This window comes from Thunnus thynnus, chromosome 19 (assembly GCF_963924715.1).
Source record: "Thunnus thynnus chromosome 19, fThuThy2.1, whole genome shotgun sequence".
In the NCBI taxonomy this organism is placed as follows: domain Eukaryota; kingdom Metazoa; phylum Chordata; class Actinopteri; order Scombriformes; family Scombridae; genus Thunnus; species Thunnus thynnus.
Genome location: NC_089535.1, coordinates 16475718 through 16500973, shown reverse-complemented (window position 1 = coordinate 16500973; position 25256 = coordinate 16475718). Strand labels below are relative to the sequence as shown.

Here is a 25256-nt window from a genome sequence, read left to right as displayed (position 1 = left end):
CCAGAACTGACTCTTAGACTTCAGGACTTACTTTAAAAGGGTCCCATTACAAACATTTCATTAATGGTTTATAACATACTATAATGTAGTTAAAAGCAAATATAAGGACATTTAAGTGTTAATTAATGACTGTAACCTGTCCTATGAAGACATTTTATATTATTACAAATGTATTATTTTGCCATTTATTATCTGTATATACATCAGTCTCCACTTATGGGTGTCCACAGGAGGAGTTCTAGTTATTGACAAATACATTAATAAACACTTATATATTCTTACAATTTCATTATAGTGTGTTTTCCCCAGTTTCAATGTTTGTATACTGCTTATAAATGCTAAATAGGGGACTTAAAGTAAAGTGTTACAGAAACATGTTAATTTAGATGAGAAGTGTTTATTATACTCAAGAGAATAAAGTTGATGAATGAAAGAAAAGTGAAGAGGCAGCTTTGTTATTCTTAGACCCTCATCATGTGGGCCTCAAATGTAAAGTTTAGCCTGAGGGTGGCGCCAGAGAAAGCAGCCATTTTGTTACATATCAGAAACATACTAGATATATTCTGTACAGTACATTTAGGACATCTCAGATGCAGCTTATAAGGCATAGCTTTATATTGCTGGACTCTGTACAACTTTCTGCAATATAAGCTGCACTTTATACTTAACTTTGATCTCTGAGGCTGAATGTTAAGATGCTGAACTTAACATTCCCACTGTTAGCATAATAAATATATGTGAAGGCAAGACAAGTATTGAATATTAACATGCTGACATTGAGCATGTAACATCTGGCATGTTGGGATGCCAATGTTCAAATGCATTTACTAACGCTTCCATTTGAGACACTGATAATGTACACAGAATTTTAATAATAATTATAAAACAATGTTCTGTTATGTCCTCAGGGAAATGGATAAAAAGCAATACAGTTTTCAAAATGTTAAGAGCTGTGTTGTCAAACAGATACTTTTAACAAGCTGGTTTAATAACCCGCATCTGTGATTTGTTGACATTAAGAATAAACCTAAATTGTATGACTTAGGACTGCATTGGTAATGATTGTTCTTGTAAATACGCAGACAGGTTTTAAGTCCTACCACTGGCATCGGCGGGCGAAGATGAGATTAAACAAAAAGCTTTTGAGGAAATCATATCTTACAGACACAAAAGCAGAACAAGATCGACTGGGTAAGATTGACATTTGATTTGCCACCAGGTTTTCTAACAATTACTGGCAACACGTCAGTGATCATACCTGACATAAGTCTCTGTAATACTGATAGTAAAGACTGTTAGTATGAAAAAAAAGCACAAAAACAAGACCAAAAAATAATGCACATAGTAGAGTATAATAGTTAAATAAACAATGAAAATGTTAAAGCGATAACACAAGACTATCTTTAAGTGAGATAATGAAAGTATATTAATAGAGGCAGCAGAGGATAGTGCTTCAACATGAGCTACGGGACATAAATCAAGACACATGGTGAAATGTGCCAAAAGTTTGGTGAGCATTTCTATGGAAACCAAGCACTAATGGTAAATGATCTCTTGATGTGTCACAAGATGTCTGTTATAAATGTCTCTGACCAGTTAATCTTAACACAACTAAACCTATTCTACAGTATAATGGCCAAACAAAGGCTTGTACTCTATAAATCATTAATTAAAATAATTTATTTGTATCCTTTTGGACAGCATGTTTAGTTCAAAGCACAATTTATTGTTATTATTTATTATTCATTGTATACCAGCTGCATATGATTATTCTAGATATCCTAGTAAGACGCTACAGAATCAACTTTGTATTTACGTATGTTCTCATAACAACATTTGTAAATATGATAAGATCTGTTTGATGTAAGGACATTGGATCTGATTGCTACACACACACACACACACACAAACACACAGACTTTCTTAACTTTCAAAACATTTTATAATTAAAGATGTGAAAACTGCTGCTGGATTTAAACCATGGATATCCCGGGGCCTTGTTTTCCTGCATGTTATTTGAAATTTGAAAATAATTTCAAAGGGAAGTGTATGTCTGTGTCCTGCACACTGGGCACAGTATGAGAGCAGGAGCAATAAAATGGAAGTTGCATTAAAATGAGATGGTACTGACCTACATCAGTGGGTGATTTATGAACGTTTCTGTAGACTCTGATTGGAGAAAGTGCTGCACATGAGAGTAGATACTGTGTATATATGTCAATGTGTAATTTGTCAAGTGCCCCTCAAGTTGGACTTCAACACCCGGAAAATGTATTTGGCTCATTAGTTTGCTTCAGGACAGAGATAAAATTTAGAAAAGGCATGTGACAATGCCAGGATATCAATACCGTGGCACACTTCCATCAGCCTTCCCGGATTAGAGATTGCACTCACGACCTTCCCAGATTTGGTGATATAGTTCAAGGGCTCAGTTCCAGTGCCATCCAGTTGCTTAATTAACCCAATCTGCAATGTCCACGTCACCGGGTTACACTAGGTTAACATCACAGCAGCTTAGTATCAGGAAGCCAAAACAAATAAACTCCAAACAACAGCAAACCAAATCCTGCCTTATTAAGTCTGCTCTCATGGACATAAATGGAGTGGACGAAATATAAAAAATATCTCTCAACATGTTGAGATGTTATTTTATAATGTGAATGTGTGCCCTTTATATAAAACCTACACAGTATGTCTCAGCTGGAATGAACCAAACTATAGGATTTGATGAACGGACACTTTATTCATTGTATATAAATGTATAAATGCATCTGTGTACACATAAAACAAAATTGTTTACATTTTTTGTACTTTGATTCCAGACACTGATTATGAAACTTTGTAAACAACTAATATTAGCTTCCCCTTTGACCGCAAGATTAGAGAAATGTAAACAAATAGCTCCCTGTAACATACTGGAATGAGGTTTTTTTTTTATTTCAACTTCTATTTTCCACTATGAGCTGAACTCAGTGTTCCCACCAGCAACTAATTAAAACTGGACAAGCCATGGATGCTTGCCCATCTGTCTCACTCAGCCTGAACAGCTGTTTTGTGACATGACTGACTGAAATGTCACCTATGTAGCTAATACATACCTTTATTTCAGAGAAACTTCACAGCCTTCCTTGATATGCTCTGTGATGAGCTATCAGACCCTTTTGACAAAGTCTGCAAAACAAAGATGATACCAGTGGTTACTGGCGTGATCACTGCTTATCTGGTAAGTTGCAGGCTTTAATGTTTCCCAGTATAATATTCCTGAGTCCTGTTGTCTTTGCTTTCTGTATATTTCTGATTCTTTTGAGAGGTTTATCCTCAACAAAGAAAGTGTTCGATCCCTCTCTTTGTAGAAATCACAGTCTCCCTGCAGATTCCTTCACTTCTGTCACTTGGTGTCTGAAGATGATCTATTGAAAGAGGTCAGTTAGCTAAAACTTGGAGGGAACATTTGATAAAAGGAATATTAACATTTTTATCTCTTTGTGCTTAACTCCACCTTTCATTTCTGTCTGTCAAAAAAGGAGGAGCCCACATGCCTATTCTGTGAACGTATTATCAAATGGATGGATCTGATTGAAGCAAATCACATTTTCGCAGTGAAGCAACACATTCGTGAGCACATGAACAAATAGTATCTCTTTGTCCTGCACACCCATACAGACACTTTACTTCCATCAGACAGCACTGTAGACTGTGTGTGTAAGATATGCAGGCTCACTATTATCTTTATTTTACATCCTGTTCTTCTGCAGGACATTCTGACTAAATTACTGGATAAATTTTGTCAAAATAATCCCGACCATGCAATGTGTCAGGTATTGGACACCAAGGATCACAAGAAACTGGTGCATTTACTCTTGAAAAAAGCCGTGCCAAGGATCACATGTATTGCTGTCCGAATGTGTTAGCTGCAGGAGGCACCTGTAGGTGAGTCTGATGATTTTCATGATCAATTGCATAAGAGATCAATTATTTTTTGACAAATTAATCGTTTAGTCTATTGAATGTCAGAAAATTGTGAAAAATTCCCCTTCACAATTTCCCAGTATTGAAGGAGGTGCAAATCCTCACATTTGAGAAGTTGGACTCAGTGAATGTTTGACATTTTTGGTAGAAAATTTATTTCAGTTATTAATCAATTATCAAAGTTGTTGTCAAGTCATTTTCTGTGACAACTATTGTACTACATGTGTGCAGTTATACAGATTTATTGCCCTCAAATGTGATGCAAGTATACATTAGTAGTTAGTATACATGTAATTTTTCAAGCAAAAATGGCAAAAAAAATCAGATTCCAGCTTCTTAAATGTGTATATTTTCTGATTTTCTTAGTTTTCCTTGATAAAAAAAACAATATCGTTCATTGAAGACTACTACTTTTTCAATTTATAGACCAAACGATTGATCGAGAAAATAATTATTAGTTGCAGCCCTGCTCTCAAGGTGGAAAATGTTAAGATAATGAAACACAAATTTAATAGATCATAAAACATATTATATCCATGCTCCTCTTTTCAGGGTCGGACTAAAAGTATGAGTCAACTTTGATGCCCGGATGGATGATCCAGGTCTTTCAACATCAAACTGCAAATATTTCTGTTACTGCTCTACAAAGTGGCATCCTGCCTTGTAATTAATTCACAAGTTGGTACTGATTTAACATCTTACTGAATTTGTCATTTTGCATCATATATTTTGTCTACATTGAGTTGCTTAGCTTGACAAAATATTGTAGACAAAAAGATTATCTCAGGTAAAAGGAATGTTGAAAACATACTGTATGAACACATTAACTGTAACAAATAAACCTTTTAAACAACTATTCTGTGCACTTAGTCAGATTTTTTACTAACTATGATTATGAATTTAACTTCTTTTCTATACATGAATTATGCCAAACTCAATCTATGAACTTCTCAGACCATGATTTTAATCATTAGATGGATTTGAGGTGAATTCCTTTATACAAAAAGATGCACATTACTGATCATGTAAAGCTGTGTGTAGGTACGTTAATCTACATGACTGCTGTAATTCACCTGTTGTTCACACAAACACACACTGTAAGTAGTGAACTACTCTTGTGGTTTTATGTCAAGAAACGTAAATACCGCCTGAGGAAGTGATCATTTTTACAGCCTCTTTCTACTGTGACCAACTTCTGGCTTCATGTCCTCAGGACATTTTTTATCTTAACATTTTCTCATTCATTACAAAATCCACTAAATCAGTTTAACTGTCGTGCCAATCATTGGCATTAAATCTAATTAATCAAGTATGGTTTAGAAAGGATAACTGACTGATACAAAGTAACACCAAACCTGGAAAGTCAGCCATTAGATTTTATCTTTAGACTTTATGCCTCTGACTTTTTTGGGGGTTTTATTCATACTTATGTATTTTGACCCAGTAAGTCTACAGCTTTGCTCGCAGCTTTGTCAGGGTTTGAGCTAATGCTAACATGCTAACATCTGCTAATTAGCAGTAAACACAAAGTGCAGCTGAGGCTGATGGGAATGTCAGTATACCTTTGCAGGTATTTGGTCAAAGTATTACATTACTGCAGTTCATCCTGAGGGGGACGGCGATTTCTCAACCAAATTTCATGGGAATCCATCCAATAATTGTTGAGACATTTCAGTAAAAACCATAAATGTCAACCTACTGATGGCACTAAAGGAGAACTCAAGTGATCACCAAAGTCTATCGGCTTCATCCTCTTGGGAACATGGATGTCTGTAAAAAATTTCATGAAAATCAATCTGTTAGTTGAAGTAAAATGGTGGCGTGCTAAATGGGTAAACCTTAGGATGCACTTACTGTACTAAAAACACTGCTTTTGAAGAAAAAGGGTTGAAATTTAGGAAGACAGGAGTCATGAGTATATAAAAGAAGTTTCTTGATGAGATGTGAGGTGGCACTTCATGTTTAGTCTATTTACTGATACAGTACAGTGGAAATTCTGGAAAATTGAGGGTGGTTTCAAAGCATAAGGATCACATGTCTCACTTGTGTTTCTCAAACTAAAACTGAGATTAGAAATTAGCCTGTGGTGCTGTGAAACATTTATTAGCTTCAATGTAGGCAATGAGTCGTGTAGATGTAGAGAATATAATTTTAAATAGTACTGGTAGAGAGAATATGGAGCCTTTTTCACTATAACACCAACTCTGATTGTATTTGATATTTAATTGATATAATTCAGTGAAGTGGATGATATTTACAGATAAATTGAAAAATATATCTCAGTATTCACAGCTAGAATGCACCAAACTATAGGATAACATGATATGACACAGTGCAATCATTGCATATTTTAAATATAACTACTGTACAGTACATCTGCAAACACATCTGAGTCTTTAAAATAAATGATGTCAAGTTTTTGTACCTCGGTGTGAGGAACTGAAAATGCAACTTGACTAATATTAGCATTTTGAGAGGTAGAGAAAAAAAAAAGTTCCGCTATGCTGCAAAACAAATCTTATCATACTGGCCTGAGTTGGGTGGGGGCTATAGGTGGCCAGAGGATCCTGTCAAATATAAGCTGCATTTTTCTGTTCCCGGCACAGATCTGAGGAGGGAAGGCATTCAACTAAAAACCTGAGAATACGTAACTGATGATGGCCTCATTCCAGTTTGCATTACTTCTCTTCATTGGTCTCCAAGGCTGTGGTAAGACATTGGAAATATTATTAATAAGATGATGAATTCACTATTTGAAGCATATAAGAAAAATGTCAAATGATGCTACAAATTACAATAAGGATGATTAACGGCAAATAATTTCCCTGCAGCTCTGACTTTTAATATCAATGGTTTGGAAAATGATGCACTGAAAGCAGTAAGTGATGATTTTTGATTTTTTTTTGTAACAGTCACTGTCTTTTGCATTCAAAACATAAAAAAAAAGATAAATTGTGCATGTATCCTACAGAAACACAATGTATTAAACAACAAATATTATTTCTAGAAACAAACATAGGGGTATCACCCAAATTCCTGGGTTTGGTTACTATTTTTTGTGTATATTAAGTACTACGATTGTAAAACAATGTGTTCTAAACGGCCTATTTTGGAAGTATAACAACAGTGTTATGTGATAATGATGGTGAGAGTGGAATGATGGTTCAGCACCATTATTCCACTCTTTAAGAAAACGTTGCAATTATTAAAATTAAAAGTGATGCAACAAACGTAAGGAAATAGTGTTGACCTCTTATAGAGAACTAAGATTTTCGTTTCTTCAAAATCAGGAAGTTGATCGTCTCTCGAATTCAACGTGACACGATGCCACTTTCAGGAAGATCAAAAATATACCTACTCTCATATGCTTTTTCTAATGTTTCAGTTTTGAGTCTAATTGAAATGACGCAGCTACTAATGAGATTCTTCTGAACATAACATGTTTTCAACCACAGAAATGATCGAGCATCATTCACAAATGTATCTCATGCACACATTAACTTAGATTATGAAGCCTGGCACATGTGCGTGATAAAATCAGTTTAAGGAGCTGATTCAATTTCAATACGTGACTCTGACTTTCTACTCAGACTGATGACGCCTGCCAGGACTGCACCAAAATATTTGAACTCCTTGCTGACCTGCTTTCCAATGCAGATCTCCAGGTGAGTACAATAGTTACCTGAGCAGCAAACACATTCCAGAGGATTATTTGCTCACTGATTGTTATATTGTCAATATCCACATTGACAAGTCAAGATTAAAATACACACTGTGCAATCTCAAGTGCTTGCTAGTATTTGTCGATGAATAGTTTTCACTACTGTAAATACAAAAAAACCCACTTAAAGTTCCTGGAATTATTTTACACCTTTTATCAGCACATTCTACTCATTCAGAGATGTAAATCATTTGTAATCAGTCATGCATACATTGATATATATCACACTTGAATGCACATGCACAATAAAGGAAAGGTCCCTTTTTCTAGGTGGTACCACACACCACTTCCTATTTTCTATCTTGGACTAAAGTTGAAATGAAATTTACTGTAAGTTTCAGTTTCAGTCAGCTCACCTGACCTCAAAGATCTGCTTTTCTCTGAGCCCAATCTGGTCTTTGGGGAGTCCCATCTGAGTCCAAAGAGAGAAAGCTTTAACTGGTTAATTTCTATGACCATGAGTAACTATTTTGAGTCACACATCATACAGGAAGACATTTCACCACTCTCTTTACGCTCCATTTTGGTGAAAACTGTGGGTTGGAATTGGGTAGCTGTGAACAGAAAAGAAAAAATACATCAGTTCTGTAACATTTTATCTACACATCGATTACATTGAAACCATCAATTACAGGACATAAAGTGTAAATGTACTATGTATGGTGGGGGAAAAAATGACATTATAAAGGTAGAGCTGAAACAATTAGTCGATTGCCAGAAAATTAATCAGCAGCTATTTTGACAATCAAATAATTGTTTCAGTCACGTTTTAAGCGAAAATGACGTCGTTCTCTAGTTCCAGCTTCTCCTTTGTGAGGATTTGCTGCTTTTCTCTACTTTATGTCATTGTAAACATTGTAATCTTTGGGTTCTGCAGACCAGGTTTTTGTAGTCAGATAAAACCAGACATTTGAAGATATCATCTTGGACACTGTATTCTGAATTTTTGTAGACCAAACAATTTATTGAGAAAGTAATCTGCGGATTACTCTATAATGAAAATAATCATTAGTTGCAGTAAATTATCAATTTAAAAGCTTTTTTTTTTTAAATTCAAAGTCTAAATCACTGTCAGATCTTGCTGTAAACAGTGTTCATGGCTACAGGGACCACTGGGGGTGGTTTTAGTTAAATAAATGATAATGATAAGACATTACGAATTAAATAATCATATGAACAAATATATAAATTAACCAATAAATTGTGGGCTTAACAAATTACCAAAAACCAACTCATAATCAGGACATTTTTTTATTTTAGTAGTTGCAGTGCATTTCTACACTCAGCGAGCACTTTATTAGGAACACCTGTACAATCTAATGCAATACAACAGCTTCTGCTTTATGTTTATTATTGAGGTTGTAGTGGGTGCTGGTGGTTTACTGGACTCCATTATATTGAAAAGTGTCCCCCTCATGTATGTTAATGGGGTAAACACAAAGTAGAATTATCACAAATGTAAAAGCTCGTATTATTAAATTTCATTTATGGCAGAGCTGTTGCAATTGAAATGGCCTTTTGCAAATGTCTGTTTTTACTTCATGTCATCAGTCATCGCCTTCTCATCCCTCAGTCAATCAAGCTCAACAACTTCAGCCAGCTAACACCTGTTGATCAGTCTACAAAGCCTTGGATTTTTTATTTTGCATTAAAGTAGCTTTTAAAATTCAGTTACCTCAGCAGCTTTGTGAGTCTACAGATGCCCCTCAGTAAGAGAAAGACACAACTCTGTGAAGAGCAAGAGGAGTTTTCTCTTTGGCTTCTCTGGTTTAAAGGCACTAGACAGATACTCGTCAGATGGCGAGCTCAAAGATGACATGTAATTGACATTGTTTGTCCACTATCTTGCCTACTGTCTGTTTGACTTGATTGTAGTTGGCTGAGAGGACGATTTTGTCAACAATCATACTCTTGCTCAGTGTTTAGATTTAAGCAGTGGTTCTTACACCAACTCATCCATAACAGGTCCACTGTCCTGAAGACCAACATTAAAGACCTCCTTTTATTCCAGAAAAAGATCATGGATGGCATCGAAAATCTGTGTGACCACCTGCCCGGGCCAGCCAGTACTGCCAAACTCTGTAAAGAAGAGGTGGAGAAGATGCTTCCAGTGGCCATCACCTTCATCACTGGTGCTGTAGTAAGTTGCAGGCAACAATAATATCAGGAGTAAAATAATAATGGTGTGTCCTTCACTCTTTGCTGTCTGTGTACACCGCATTTCTGATGCTAGTAAGAGACTTAACACATAATCTCTCTTTCGCTGTAGAAACCAGCAGAGATCTGCAAAATCCTTGGGCTCTGTGGTTCCTGTGAAAAGCAGAAAATGCTCAGCTATTTTGTCAACGAGGCCCTTCAGGCTGCTATGACAAACCAAAATGTCAGTTAAGTACAGCCAAGAGGGACACATAAGAAATTTTAAATGGGAATATGCCCCAATTTTATCTCTCAGTGCTTAACACTCTCCCACTCTTGTGTTTAATTTTGTCAATCAGGCGCTGCCCACATCACAATGCTCCTTCTGCATTTTTCTTGTCAAGACTTTGGAAGACTTGCTGCCTAAACAAAGGACTGAGGTGAGTCACACAGCAGCAAAGGAACATGTACACGTGAACAAACACAGTATCTCTTTGTAACGCACACCCACGCAGACACCTAAATGCCACCAGACAGCACTGCCGACTGTGTGGACAACTCTTGTTTTACATCCTGCTCTTCTGCAGGGCGCTGTGATCAAGCTGCTGGAGGAGATTTGTCATATCGTGCCCTCCTCCTACCGAGCTCAGTGCGAGTCTGTCATCGGCAAGTTTAGCAAAATGGTGCTAGACGCCATCTTGGGCTACGCCACCCCTCAGTCCATCTGTGCTCTCATCCACCTGTGTAAAGGGCAGGAGGCGCCACTTGTAGGTCAGTTAACACAAGTGCCTCTCCTTCAAAAGATTGTGAAAAAAGTCAACACATTTTCTAACAGCCCAGTGTTACATTTACAAATTACTTGTTGCAGCACAGGTGTAACTGATAACATGAATAACAGCTCTGCTCCACTTGTAGGCCGTGCCAGTGAGCAACAGCACATTTTTACATTTTCTAGAAGCCAGAACCAGCAAATGTTTACTTGATAAAGGATAAATTAATCAACTTATTGCATGTATGTAATCAAGACAGAGATCAGACATGAATGGGACACCGTTCTGTCATTTAAACTTTCATTTCAATGTCTCTCTCTCTCTCTCAGACCCGTGCACCTTGACGACATACAGGTGCAGTGACATCAAGACTGCTGTCAAATGTGGAGTAAGTAAACAGCTATTAAGTTATAAAGTTGTTCAGCTTATGAATGCTCAGCAGTGATCTCATTTCTACTTACGTCTACTCTATGCAGACTGTGTTCTACTGTCAGAGATTCGCCTGGAAGCCCCTCAACTAAAACACGCTCTAACGTGTTAAGGTAGATGGAATTTTGTGTGACAATTTTGTGAAAATTGAAATAAATTAAATTAAACATAAACATTGAGTCCCATATAAAATATCTACAAATTCCTCTTTTCAGGATGGGACTGAAAATGTGAGTCAACTTCAGCGTCCCCGCGGATACCCCGGTCTTACAACATTAACCCGCAAATATTTCTCTTAACTGTTTGATTCCTTGTGGCTTCCTGTTTGATAGTGCTTATTTCCCCAAAGTTTTTTTTTTTTTTCCCTTTCAGATACTGATTTAATATTTTACTCCACTTTTTGATTTTTGCATTGGATATATTGTTTGCAATGAAATGAAGGAAAGCAAGGCTTAGCTTGACAAAATATTACAGACAAAAGGATTATTTGAACTCTGAAGATATGAAAGCTTGGTTCAAAAGGTCAAATGCTTAGTATAAGTAAAAAGAAAAAGAGTTTCACAATAATTCTGCATACTTGATTTTTCCTTTGATTTTTTTGTACTAACCCCTATTCTGTACATAAAGATTTGATGACTGTTGGCTTTAGATGAAGTTTCTTTCACACATTCAGATGACCTCTGGAGATTTTCTGAATGAATGTTAAATGAAATGAGCATTAAATTGGCTGCGAAACATCACTGGATCTGAGTGGTCCTCTCACTTTAAAGTAGCACTACAACTATTTTCAAATTTATCTACTCTACATGCATTTGTCACAGACTGGAAACATCTGTATTATTTGTTGGTAGGCTCTATTTACAAGTCTGAATCAAGAACCTGATAGTAATAAATGTGATAGTGGTTTCTGAGCTTAAACCGTAACATTTGAGGTTTCAAAGTAGTGAAGTGAATGTGTTTTCAGCAGTCATACACTTTAACACATGCACATTAGAGGTTGTGAAAGCCAGATAAGACACTTTTACTTCAACTTGAGGAAGTAATCCTTTTTAACAGCGCCTTTATAAGGACACCCACTGCTGCCCTCAAGCTTTACTGTTCCTCATTTTCACCATTTTCTCATCAGTTGTTGCAAATAAACTCTCAATATACAATGATCATTTCACAAAATTAAAGGTCATAACATGTAAAGTATGTTTAGATTAACTCATGCGTGTGAATTTAATGCGGAACCACTCAAATCTGCTTTATAATGATACAAAGTACTGTACACAGCCAAAAAAAAAAGAACATGTGTGAAGCAAGAGTGCAATTTATTTGAAGGGTTTAAAAGAGAAGCTCAACAACCAATCAGACTCCTCAGTATGAACTATTGAACAGGGTATAGGAAGAAAGTGGGGCAGGGGGATCAGTAGGTATGAAGTCAGATATAGTTGGGGGTATTGCAGAAAATGAGAAAAAGGCACTTTTACACATTCAGCAACCACACTGACAACTCACTTCTAATCGTTTAAAAAATAATAATTTAACAGAGAAAACGTGTCTCCTCAAAACCTCCACAAGAGACCATGTAAACAGGCTGGTTTCTCTGTACAACACCAACCAATCATCTGTCCCGTCTGCGGATGTGATAGAAGATGCAAACATATTGTAAAAAAAAAAAAAAAAATCTTTGGGAGGTCGAGTCATTTCACGTGATGATCACTGACACCATGATTAGGATCAAACATACTCTCAGCTCTCAACTCTGTGGCTCCCCTGAAGTTTCTCTGTAGTACACTCAAGGAACCACAAGGTGATGCCAAAAGAGCCAAACTATAAAAATGAGATATCAGTGTTACCAAAGTAGGGGGAGGGGGGGGGGGAGTCTAGTATCAGTGTTATAGATATATATATTGGGACACAGTGCCACCTAGCTTCATGCTGAAAACATTGCAGACACACTTAACTGCACATAGCTCAGATCAGAGACCAGCTGTGGTGAATTTAAAAGTGAATAACAATCTCACTCAGGCTTGAAGCCAGTTTAGCTTAAAATCTGCAATTATATTATGCAGATACACATCCAGGAGTAAAGTCAAAGTGAAGGACAACTTGGGAAGCATTCAAAAAGGCATATATACTGTGTATCCACAACTTCTTAGGTTCAAATCTGGCCAAGGCCTCATTCCACTCTTCATATGTATTTCCTGAAAGTAAACTCTGCAAAAATATCTTTAAAAAAGGACAAAGAGAGGAGTCAAGAACCTTGACATACTCCGGTTGTGTCAACTGAACTAATCAGGAAAATTTAGACTTGTGCCATCTATCACCCATGGTTTAGTAGACCAGTCCTGGTGTAACGAATGAACAGGTTTTTAAAAACAAATAAATAAATAAATTAAAAGAAAGGCTTCAGCTGCAGCGTTCATTCAGGAACCGCTGTACAGCCCAAGAGCAAATGTGCGATTCCAGTGGCAAATTCAAAATCTACAAGCGTTACGTTACATATCTGATCCCGCATCGTCATCTGTACAAAACTGACTACTATACCATGTCTTACATTCACTATGCTGACTGAGCGCTGCCTCTTATGTCTTTGTCTTGGTCTGTCTGTGGCTCTGCTCGTTCATTTTCCACTTGGGGGTGCAAGGTGAGGCAGAAGGTGTTAGGACCCTAAACATGTACGACTACAGTAGGTGGAAAACCGTTTTTAGATACAAAAACTTGTCACACATTTTTTCAGTTGTCCTTCCTTGCTGGTCAAACTGTTAGGTCCCACAATAGTCAAACACCATTCTATAAATTATTTCAAGTACAGTGTCGCCATGGGATAAAGGCAGCCCATGCCCAAAAGGCCACTGAGTCCGGGTTTCTCTGTAGCTACACCCAGATTCAGTCTCAAGAAGGCTGAGCGCTGTACCTTTATCTTGGTCAGCAGAACATTGACACATTTAACATCATTTGGAACATTCACATGACATTTAAACCAACAAAATAAATTACAAAAATGGAGTGATTTCATTGTGCAGCCCAACATAACCACAAGGTCATTAGCAGCTTCTGACTTCTCTGTAAAACGTCAGAAAAAAAAATGGCCTGAAGGGACAGCACAGAGAAGGAAATTAGCAGATTTTATCTCGCTCGACAAAGTGTATGCTCAAATCAGACAACTGGCATTTCTTCTGAACAGAAATGTAAAGCAATCTTCAACCTTATTTGTGCCATCAAATTTGCAAAAAATGGAAGGGGAAGGGGGAGGGCTGTGAAGAGAACAGAGTTGATGTTTTTGTGATGGGAAACCATTATTAGCCCAACGAAGTTAGGTGGTGGGAAATGACATAAAGCCATTAAAGAGAAAGCAACAGAAGATGCCAGCCGCTTGTCATTACTACAACTCTATAGAGATTGATTTAAAATGGAGAATACTGGCAAAACACCATCATTACTGGTAAATACTAGCATGGTCCTGTTGGACATCTGCTATCTAACAGTTAGTCCACTCTCTAACAGAAACCAGACGACCATTAATTATGCAAAAATGAGACAAGCCACTAGGATACAGACAAATATGAGGTGGCAGCACTGCTCTAAACCGTAAGCACAATTTCTCTCATAACTGTATGTCTAAATAACATGTCTGTTCCATTTTTGCCTTGGCATCTGAAACTGTTGTTTTCTCTTCAAGGATGTGGAAAATACTGAGTACTGAAGGGAAAAGGGCATCTTTCCATTTAGTAGAGGCTGTGGTGATGTGGCTGTTTATGAAGAGGGAGAGAAAGAGAAGGAGGACGGAGGAGGGAGGCAGACAAACACATAGGTTTCTCTGTAGTACACCTAAGGCCCACTGGGAGAATAAAGGAGGGGTTCAGTATTTGAGGTTCTTGGGCACCTCCCATGAAAAGACATCACGACCAAAGTGACCATATGCTGCTGTGCGCTGGTAGATGGGCTTCTTCAGGTCAAGCTCCCTGTGACAGAAACAAAACATATGTATAAATAAGCAAATAATTTAAATCTAAATTAATTTTGTAAAAAAATAAAAATCTGAAAATGCCAACAATGGGAATATTAACTGCACAGGGGTCATCAAGCAATATTTGTTGGCAAAAATCTGAAAGTTGACACCACATACTTCACGATAACTCCTGGACGGAGATCAAAGTTCTTCCTCACAATGTCCAGCAGCTCCTTCTCGTTCTTCTGGGAGGTGCCATAGTGGAAGATGGAGACAGAGAGCGGGTGGGCAACTCCAATAGCATAGGCCACCTAAAACAGTTTACAAACACAGTTTAAGCTCACATATTAGAAGTTGCACAATCCTTAACGTTTTTTCAACACTGAAAATGTTTATAATTTCTATTCTGGATTAGAAAAACAACAAAAAGAACAACTACAAACATGAATTCAAGTGAAAGGAAATATGAAAACTAAGACCAATAAATCAGACAGGGTAATCTATCAACATCAGTTTACCACAGATAAATCAATAACAGCTGCCATATGTGAAAATGTCAGTACAGAAAAGCCAAAGACATGTTCAAAGTGATCTAGAAACAGTGTCTCCATTGCATAGTACATAAAAAAGCACTGACAGATGTATTCTTCAACTGTGGCCAATATATTGTTATTTTTAAACTCAAATATCAACATCAGCCTTCAAAAACTAGCATCAGTCAGTCTCTAGTAGCAATGTAAGGTCTAAAAAAATACAATGCCCAAAAAAATCTAATTCAGAACAGAGGAAACTAAGTAGTAACGCACACAAACAAACAAACCAAGGAAACTAAACAAAACCATTTATTTGCTTAAAACAATACACCACCCATGTTTCCTTGCTTTGTACAATTAGACAAATCACCTGCAGGCCTGAAAGGCAGTTGTTTAAAGTTGGTAGTTTTCTGTTTCACAGTAAACAGCTGCTGTAGTCAGTCAGAACCCACATTAATTACAATGTACCACAATGACAACATGTTTTCACAGCAGGAAAACATACCAAAACATCTGAAAAAATTCTAATCGTGACAGGCTGGTGCGTGAGCGTTTAATGGAAGCTGACTACAGCTGCTGCTCTTTGTGAAGTAGGAAAACTATTAATTTCTAACAGCCACGTTCAAGCCTTTTGGGAGGAGTATCACTTTAACACAGTGAACTGTACACTCACCTGGACCAACACACGCCTGCAGAGCCCAGCTTTCACCAGAGATTTCGCCACCCAGCGGGCAGCGTAGGCAGCAGAGCGGTCTACCTTTGTGTAGTCCTTTCCAGAAAAAGCTCCCCCTCCGTGGGCCCCCCAGCCTCCGTAAGTATCGACAATGATCTTACGCCCAGTCAGACCAGCATCACCCTGTGGGAAGTTACAGGCATATTACCCAGAGGACTTTGAGGGCTCGGAATAAAACTGAGAATAACGTGTTCAGTGAAATTTTAGTCTAAATCCCCCAAATGGTTAACAGATGCAAGTTGAAATTTTAAATTTGCTCAGGTGTTTATGACAACTAAAGAGGGACAGAGAGATGTTAAAGAAGTTCTGTTCTCACCTGCGGTCCCCCAATGACAAAGCGGCCACTGGGCTGCAGGTGATAGATGGTGTCATCATCAAGGTACCCACTGGGAACCACAGCTTTCACCACCTGTTCCTTCAGACAATGACGCATCTCATCCAAACATACACCTTCATCGTGCTGCACGGAGACCACAACGGTGTGGACACGCAAGGGCACCATGGCGCCTCGATCCTGTCTGTACTGAACAGTCACCTGAAGGACAAAAAATATATAATAAAGAATAAATATTTAACAAGAGTTTAAAGTTTGTTCCGCTTAAGATTTGTTTTACTTCCAGGGTGTCAGAACCTTTCACGTTTTCACAAATACATTCAATACGGCTTGTAGAAACACACCCTTGCCTTAAGTAATCTATATAATTGTTAATTATAGTTAAATTATTCACTGGTTTCAATTCTTAAATGTGAGGATTTGCTGCTTTTCTACGTTTTAAATCACTGTAAACTACATCTTTGGTTTTTGGAGTGTTGGTTGAACAAAACAAGCAGTTTGAGGATGTCACATTAGGCTCTGAAGAATTGTGATGTTTAAGATTTTCCGACTTTTTATATACGACACAATTTATCACTCAGTCACAAAAGATAATAATAAACGACCAGATTAATCAATAATGAAAATAATCTTTACTTACAGCCATAATGTTTAGTAGTAGCAGTATGTCTTTGCACACCATTTTAAAAATTTGGACAAAAACAAATCGAGCCCAGGAAGTAAGAAAACCTGCATTAATAGTGTTTTATCTTGTAAGTAAAGCAGATGGACTGAGTGGATGTGGAGGCACAGTTTCCTTGTCTTACCTGAGTTTTGGAATCTGGTCGGAGCCATGGCAGCGTTCCATTTCGGCGTAGTTCAGCCATTTTGGCATTCAGCTTATGGGCCAGGATGATAGTGAGAGGCATACATTCCTCTGTTTCATCAGTGGCATAACCAAACATCAGACCCTGTGAGAGGTGCAATATGGTCAGTATCAAATTACAGCATGAATAGAGGTCAAACTGATCACAAACTATGTTACCATCACATTTCTGGCTCAAAGTTACCCAGCTGTGGAGGATAAATAGATAGCTTGGCCAGACAGGTAGAGTACTTTATTAATCCTTAAGGGAAATAAAAGTTTTACAGCAGCCACTTGACATAAATCAAATATTAAAACAATAAACGTAAAAGAAACAAATACAATTAAAAGCTAAATTATATACAATAATTAAATAGACTAACTGAAATATTAAAAAATAAATAAAAATAGAGACTACTACTTCTATTACTATTTGCTGAGCATGCACTGTTCAATGATGTTAATATACTATAGTATAGCACACTGTACATTAGTGCAAGGAGTTAGAAAAAGATACACGAACGTAAATGTTCACACGTATAAACCATCACTGACCTGGTCACCGGCTCCCACATCCTCTTCTCTGCGATCCAGGTGAACACCCTGAGCGATGTCAGGCGACTGCTGCTCCAAAGCCACCAGCACATTGCAGGTCTTATAGTCAAAGCCTGTGGGATGGGACAACTCAGCCTCAGTGAACTGTTTCACATGCCAATCCTCACCCTTTAAATATGTGTAAATTCTCTGGCAATTTCAACTTAATCTGCCTGAATCACGTGTGAACAAACTACATGAATCAGGTCTGTTTAGATTTGTCTCTTCATCCACGTACAATAGTACAACATCAGGAAATGAAGCCATTTAATTAACTGTTGTTGTGGAGCTGAAGACGTTTCCTCATTCAGCCAAGGTGGCATTCATTTTATCAGTTTTGTAAGAAGGTGACGCACAGTGGACCTCGGCATTTTTCCAGGAATCTCTCTGGTTCAGCCTGGAGGGTCAGAGCATCCCCTTGGGGCAGGGGTATTACTGAGACAGGATGTTTGAGCAGCATGTTTTCCTGTTTGCATTTAGAAAGCTGCTATTGTACAACCTCCTTTACATTTTTCCCCCCAATGACCCAATCTGGGGGACAGGACATTACGTAGGAAGGGCAAATAACCTTCGGTGCCTTTGTGACAGGTAGCCTGAATCTTTTAGGATATCAGCTACTTAGGCTGTGTAGGAAATTCTCTATAGTGTGTCAGATGGCAAAAACCACAAAACTATCTCAGACACATCTCAAGTAATTACTCACATCCGTCTTTATCTTTATTTTTTGCTGCCTTTGCAATGCATGATGGTACTTGGCTCTTGGTTAGTGACCATCAACCATTGTAACGATAGACAATACTATCACTACTACTATTAATCTGGAGGAAATGCCTAACAATCCATGTAACTGATGAAACTCTTTAGCTTAGGTTGCATGTTTGTTAATGTCTTTAACTGCACAAAGCTCAAACTGAACTCACAGTTTCTTACTCTCATTACTGTACCTTTGGAGGAGTCGTCGTAGCCAATATGCTTGACTGCCTCCCTGACAATCTTCTGGTAGTCAACATTGGCCCTGGAGGTGATCTCCCCCGCCAGAAGGATCATCCCCGTCTTAGCTACAGTCTCTGAAAACACAATGAGTGTGAGAGATGAGAGTCAGAATAAGTAAAGTAGGTCATTAAGAATAAGGAGGTGAAGGTGAATTGAGTACACTGGCTGACACACTGAAGCAGGTTTAAGTAACATGCTGACAATTCTTACATTTGTGTTTAGAATAATTATACTTGATCGACATTAAGAAAACTTGTTAACTGAGATTTTGATACAAGCAACACAAGTACTAACAGTATGTTAATTTAAAGATACTCTACGTTGATCATGTATGATGAAGCAACAACATAAAACTTGATGCAGGATGTGAACTGTTAGTCTGACCAGTAGCTGCACGATGTCCCACACGGGTATGTTCTGTTTAAAGGCTTTGTAATCTCATTGATATAGAGGTATGGTAGTGTTTAACGCCCTGTATCACTAGTTTAACAGGCTGTCTAGCCAACTAGAGCTACAATGATTAATCAATTAGTCGATCAACAGAAAATAAATCCCCTACAATTTTGATAATTGATGAATGGCTTTGAGTCATTTTAAAAAATATTCTGGTTTCAGTTTCATAAATGTGATAGTCAAGTGATTATCTTCTATATCTTCTATGAGTCTATGGACTATTTGTCAGGACAAAAGACATTTTTGGTTGCATCGTGGGCTTTGGAAAAGGACAATTGACATTTTAAAAAGGATCAAACAACTCACAACAGATTAATCATTAATGAAAATAATCACCAGTTGCATCTCTAAAGCCAACATCTCCTCCTTCCTCCTTATCCCCTCCTTCCTCAACTTCATGCTCCAACACTTGTCACTCATTTTTTGACAAGCAGGTCTACTTTGTTAAATAGCCTAACGCTGGGGTAAAGCCCCAAAACAAACAGCAAATTCAGCTAATTTGCAATTTAAACATCCAGTCCATTAAAGATTCTATTTCAAGCTTTCTGAAACCTGAGAGCTTTTCCTGCTTTCATCACCTGCAGCTCTGATGTATTCGCTCAAAAATTAAGGTACCAGAGAACACTATAAAAATGATAAAAGAGGACTTTCAGCTCCTGAGTTTAGTTCCTGGGGCTCCTTAGTACTTGGCACAATTTGATTAAAATGGGGCTATACTCCACAGGAACCATAAGATACATAAGAAAATATTTCTCAACAGAGGAGAGAAAAGATGCAATAAATAACACAAGTGTACCTGGTCAGATCCAATTTTTTCTTTTGCCAGATGGCTCAGATTGCAAATGCATGTTTCAACAATAAATTAACTGTCACTCTGTAAAACACCAGCCCTTCAAAGACTTACCACATGCTACTTTGGCATCAGGGTCTTGTCTGAGGTGAGCATCCAACACGGCATCACTGATCTGGTCACAAATCTTATCTGTGGAATAAAACATAAGTATTATACAGAACTCTTGTCAACTCTCATCATGGTTGTGCCTCAGTTTTTCTTATGAGTAAATATGCACACATTGTAGACGTATTACGTCTTGATGGATTATCCACCAAGCTGAGCTTCACTACAATCAAATGGTTTACACTCTTGGCAACAGAAGTGTTATTAGGTTGTTGGAAGGACAGGTTGTTTTACTGGATGTATTCCAGTTTTTGATCAACTGGAGCATTAACTGTTTCCATGCAAGACTAATAAGAACATATTAGATTCATTTTATTCGAGTTCAGAAACGGCGCATTTGTTTTACAATGCTCATACATACTAACCAGAGTTGTGTTTTCATCACTGGTGTTTTAAAACCCAGATAGTGCTAAAACCTCCGATTATACTGTGATACTGAACTTGCACCCATTTCATGATGTAGCTATTTTTTTTTTTCTTTAAATCAGAGTTGGTTTGACATAGTTTCAGTTCATTCAAAGTATAACCAAAATGGACAAACAAAACAAAACAAAGCAAAAAAAACAGGCTGACAATAGCATAAAACAGTCACAAAGAAGGTGTGGTGTTAAAATTCAATGAATGCAAACTTAACACTTCCAGCATTAAAATGACTGATTTCTAGAAATGATTTAAAAATATAGTCACTGGTGGTACCTTAGTTGGGTTTTAACATAAGACAGAGTTGGCCTGAATCTACATTTGGAGTTTCTTTGGCATCTTTTCTTTCTGCAGACCTTCACCTCACAGTGTCTAAGGGATCCATAATGGTACAGACAGCCATCTCATGGGTGTCTACAGGTCTAATGATGACTGATAAGTGATGATCTGAACCTCACTGAATAGTAGTTTCCACACTGGGAGCTCTCCTTCTTGACAGTCATTCCCTCCACACACTCATTCAGGACTTTGTTACAACATCTCAAGGACAGCTGAAGCTGTTCGGATGCGTTAATACAAAAGATTTTATTCTTTTCTTAAATACAAAGTGTAGAAGAACACTTTAAAAGATCATTATTTGTATCAAACTCTGCAGGTGCTTCTACTGTCCTGTAGCTATAAAGTATGTGGATGTGACTACTTTACTCCTACAGTTGAGCAGCAGCCCCTGCAGTACCTATATTTAGGAATACTGGTAAGCCTATTATCTGCGGCAATGGAGCTGCCCCCACTGCCCCACTGTAAGACTGAAAACTGCAGTGTATTGTACTACAAGCTGTTGAAAAGCTCTGTAATCTAAACGTTGTTTGTGACTTTCCATGTCAAGGTGCAGTTCTTAAAGCTCAACATGTGTCACACTATATCTGTGTTCTTCTGAAATAACAACATTTTATCGTTAATTGTAAAACAACAGCTTTTTACTTGCTTATGAGCAGATTTTAAGACACTTTAATGAAGGCTTGTCAACTGAGAAATTTCTTTGGACAGTCCAAGGTTCATTCTACATTTTTTATACAGTAGTAGTTTAATACAGACAATATTAAGGTAATTTAATTCTGAATGAGGTCTGCCAAGTTACCTGGACATTTCTTACATTGACCAGATAATAACAAGCCTGAGCACATGTCACATTAATTAGTTAGTAGACACTGTAATGATGCAACACACAGGGACTTTACAACTGCCTGGGGCCCCCAACTAAAAGGGCCCCAAACATCTATAGAGTTATTATGATGTTTAGATATGAAAAATATTGAATTATGTTACTATTCTGACTTATAATACCCCGAAATAACTTACAAAAGGCCCCCAAAGAACTACTACTTCAGAGGAAAACGTTGTCCCACTACGTTTACCTGACAGATAATTGTTACTGGTTATGTTGCAGATTCAGATTTCCCTCACAACATATAACAAATAAAATATGATGCATTATTATGGATTAAACTATCCAGCATTATATACGAATTAAAAGCTCCACCTTGAACAGACATTAAGTAAATTTAAGTACGCTGTGCTAATTACACCTCTCACCCGCTTCACTTTTAAAGTTACTATGAAGAACTTTCATTTTGTGTTGATTTTAGCGCCCCCTGTGGACAAAAGCAGTGGTGTTTTCCCAGAGTGAGGACTGCATTTCCCATGAGCACCTCCATCTCGTGTTGTAAAGATCTTGGCTAGCGCGTGCATTTGTTTTGTAAGCGAGTGAAAGAAAGACGCTACTTATTTTTAATACTATTTTTCTTTTTTAAACACAACTGTTTGCAGGATGCATAGTGATGACACAATCTATCTATTTGTAGCTATGTAAGATTAACAATTGTAATACAACTTTGTTGTAGTACCGTTCATACACCTAGGTTACATGTAAGGCTGCATTCACCACCAAATCCGGCAATGCGGCACCTTCCTGCAGGGTTGACCTTGCTACACTGTCACTTGCTCTAGTCATTCACTCTCTAGCTAGCTCGACCATCGCTGCTCTCTCTCTAGACAAGAAGTCTAACTTTACTTCTAATGCTATCTAATGAAGAGAAATGTCCCCCTCACGTTGTAGTAGCGTCTTTGCACTACCCCGTGCTACAATGCTACATGCAATGTAAAAATAGGCTCTTCCAGTCTAAGTATTGTAAATTGTTTCATCTGATGTTGTGGGGAACCCGAACTGCTGGAAGGCATTTAGTATAACTATATAGAAATAGCCAGTCTTCTTCCTGATGGTCTTGTTTGTTTATTTTGGTCATATAGCATCAGAGGCATCATGAGACTGTTTCATAACAAGTTAAAGGTTGTAGTGACTTTAAATATAAATCTGCATACAGGACCTCTATGTTCACTATGTGGTATTTATAGTTTTACTTAAGGAAAAAAGTTTTAAGTACTTCTTCTACCACTGCCAATACCAACATTCCCAGTTAGGGTGAAAATAAAGCAAGACGGCATTTGAATGGGGCCCCCAAAGTCACTAAATCCGCCCCTGGTAAGGCAGTATGGTGGTTAAGCTATCCTGTCTGAATAAAATAAAGACCAATTACGGTTATAACCGGCTGCATACACAGCTACTGTGGGCGTATATAGACAAAGCATGTTGTGAATTTAACCGTGAGGTTATCTGCATGTGACTGACAGGCACCAACAGTCTTTAACTAAAGTGATGCAGCTTTAACAGCTAGCAGCCGCTAAAGGTGCCACTTAACTCCCCCCAAAATGAATTTCCTCAGCCTAAAAAGCCTATATATGGGTTGTTGTTGGGTTATGGAGGCTAACCTCACACTGTGTGGACCCACTTTTTAACAGAGCTGCCAGAGGTACAAAGAGGATGACTTAGTGGACAGATAACAACATGCCCTTGTTTGAGAGGCTAACAGGCTGCTATCAGGATAATTATATTGGTAAAAAGCGTATATTATCTCCCACAAAGACAGCTACTAGTTAAAACTTACCGGGATGCCCTTCTCCGACTGATTCAGACGTGAAGAGGAAGCAGTCTTCATCAATGAGCGAGTTGTTATGGAAACCGTTCAGCTGACCGTTCATTTTTTTAGCCAATAAACACGCTGTTAGCACACAAGCTAGCCGTTCAGATAACGGGTCCTGCTTTACAGTTCAGTGACAGCGGACGAGTTTTCAAAAAGCCTTTTAACCCAAGGTCTCCTGCTCATAAACACACACACAAAACACAACACGGCCACGCTGCTGTAGGTTTGAGCTCACCCGGTGGAGTGCACGGTGGGTCAGACTGACAGCTGCTCTACTTATACGGCTCAACAACTTCTCCAGACCCCTCAAGTCGTGTCTCTGCAGCCAATGTTGCTGCTGAGCACAGACCATGTGGTGCAGATGGGCGGGCTGGAGAAGATGCCCCTGAGGTGAAACTACTAAAAACCCCTCAAGTGATGACCACCTGAACAGCTGTCTTATGTTTACATAGTAAGTGGCTCTAACTTTAGGACATTTATAGTCCAAGAATTGAGTTTTTACACCTAATTGAAGAACCTGTAGAAGACAGAAGTATCTCACTATTTATTTATTTATTTAGATAGATAGATAGATAGATAGATAGATAGATAGATAGATAGATAGATAGATAGATAGATAGATAGATAAAGCAGGTAAAAAAACAAACAAATGCAATTCAAGTCTAATTTATATACAGTAACTATACAATAACTTAAACTCTGGTACTGTGGAATAACCCTGAAACACTATAATACCCCACTACCCACAAATTAAATATATTTATTTTAGTCTAAAATACAAAATGTGCAATTAATTTCACTCACTACTGTATGTCTGAACAGGCTGTATATACTGTACATAAGCACCTATTATATGTATATAAATTAACTAACTAATTAATTATTTTTTTACCATTTAATATTTATCTCAGCACTCTTCACTTCTTTGCAATATTTGTGTCCTGTTTACAGTTCATAGAAACTGTTTCACCTGTATGTAGTTATAGTTATTCTTGTATGTGTAAAGTATACTCAGCCAATAAAGATGATTCTGAGCTAACTCAAATATAAAAAATAAATAGAATAGAAACATTGTCTATGGATTGTCCATTGTCAGAATTGAATGTAGTAAATATTAATACCTGAATAATCTATGCAAAGCATATACATATGATAACAGCAGCATATACAGACAGTACCCAAATGAGTCAAATCAAATCAATATCCTTTAAAATAAGTCTTTTTAGTGCCAAATTCTATCTTTTTGTTATGATCCTTCCACTGCAGCTGAGAAAACACTGTCCATCAAGACACAAAGAGGGAATTTTATACTAAAAAGACTGTAAATGTGGAAGATATCCGCTTTATTTGACTAACTCAGACGGCTGAAGGTTCATATTTGCTTTACATAAACT

General features: G+C 37.6%; 2 protein-coding genes across 2 annotated transcripts; one reads left to right on the top strand and one right to left on the bottom strand.

Moving 5' to 3' along the window:
• The first annotated feature begins 6516 nt into the window (after positions 1-6516).
• LOC137170581 (prosaposin) lies at positions 6517-11765 on the top strand. Its single transcript, XM_067574050.1, has 10 exons — positions 6517-6678; positions 6801-6847; positions 7560-7634; positions 9702-9830; positions 9960-10070; positions 10186-10266; positions 10414-10597; positions 10926-10984; positions 11073-11138; positions 11241-11765. The coding sequence occupies exons 1-9, from the start codon at positions 6624-6626 to the stop codon at positions 11115-11117; spliced, it is 786 nt and encodes a 261-aa protein (XP_067430151.1). The 5' UTR covers positions 6517-6623; the 3' UTR covers positions 11118-11138; positions 11241-11765.
• A 556-nt stretch (positions 11766-12321) lies between these two features.
• On the bottom strand, positions 12322-24201 carry mat2aa (methionine adenosyltransferase 2Aa). The gene is made up of 9 exons (XM_067574047.1): positions 23827-24201; positions 20351-20428; positions 18945-19067; positions 17962-18074; positions 17369-17512; positions 16545-16763; positions 16169-16351; positions 15140-15273; positions 12322-14975 (listed from the first exon to the last, which is right to left on the bottom strand). The coding sequence occupies exons 1-9, from the start codon at positions 23918-23920 to the stop codon at positions 14873-14875; spliced, it is 1191 nt and encodes a 396-aa protein (XP_067430148.1). The 5' UTR covers positions 23921-24201; the 3' UTR covers positions 12322-14872.
• Between the last annotated feature and the right edge of the window lie 1055 nt (positions 24202-25256).

Coding starts and splice junctions, on each gene's coding strand:
- LOC137170581 (XM_067574050.1), top strand. CDS start 6,624: ATGATGGCCTCATTCCAGTTTGCATTACTTCTCTTCATTGGTCTCCAA. Junction 10,071..10,185: donor CTGCTATGACAAACCAAAAT/GTCAGTTAAGTA, acceptor TTTGTCAATCAG/GCGCTGCCCACATCACAATG. Junction 10,598..10,925: donor GCAGGAGGCGCCACTTGTAG/GTCAGTTAACAC, acceptor TCTCTCTCTCAG/ACCCGTGCACCTTGACGACA.
- mat2aa (XM_067574047.1), bottom strand. CDS start 23,920: ATGAACGGTCAGCTGAACGGTTTCCATAACAACTCGCTCATTGATGAA. Junction 18,075..18,944: donor CTACGACGACTCCTCCAAAG/GTACAGTAATGA, acceptor CCCATCCCACAG/GCTTTGACTATAAGACCTGC. Junction 16,764..17,368: donor GACCAGATTCCAAAACTCAG/GTAAGACAAGGA, acceptor TTTGTCCTTCAG/GTGACTGTTCAGTACAGACA.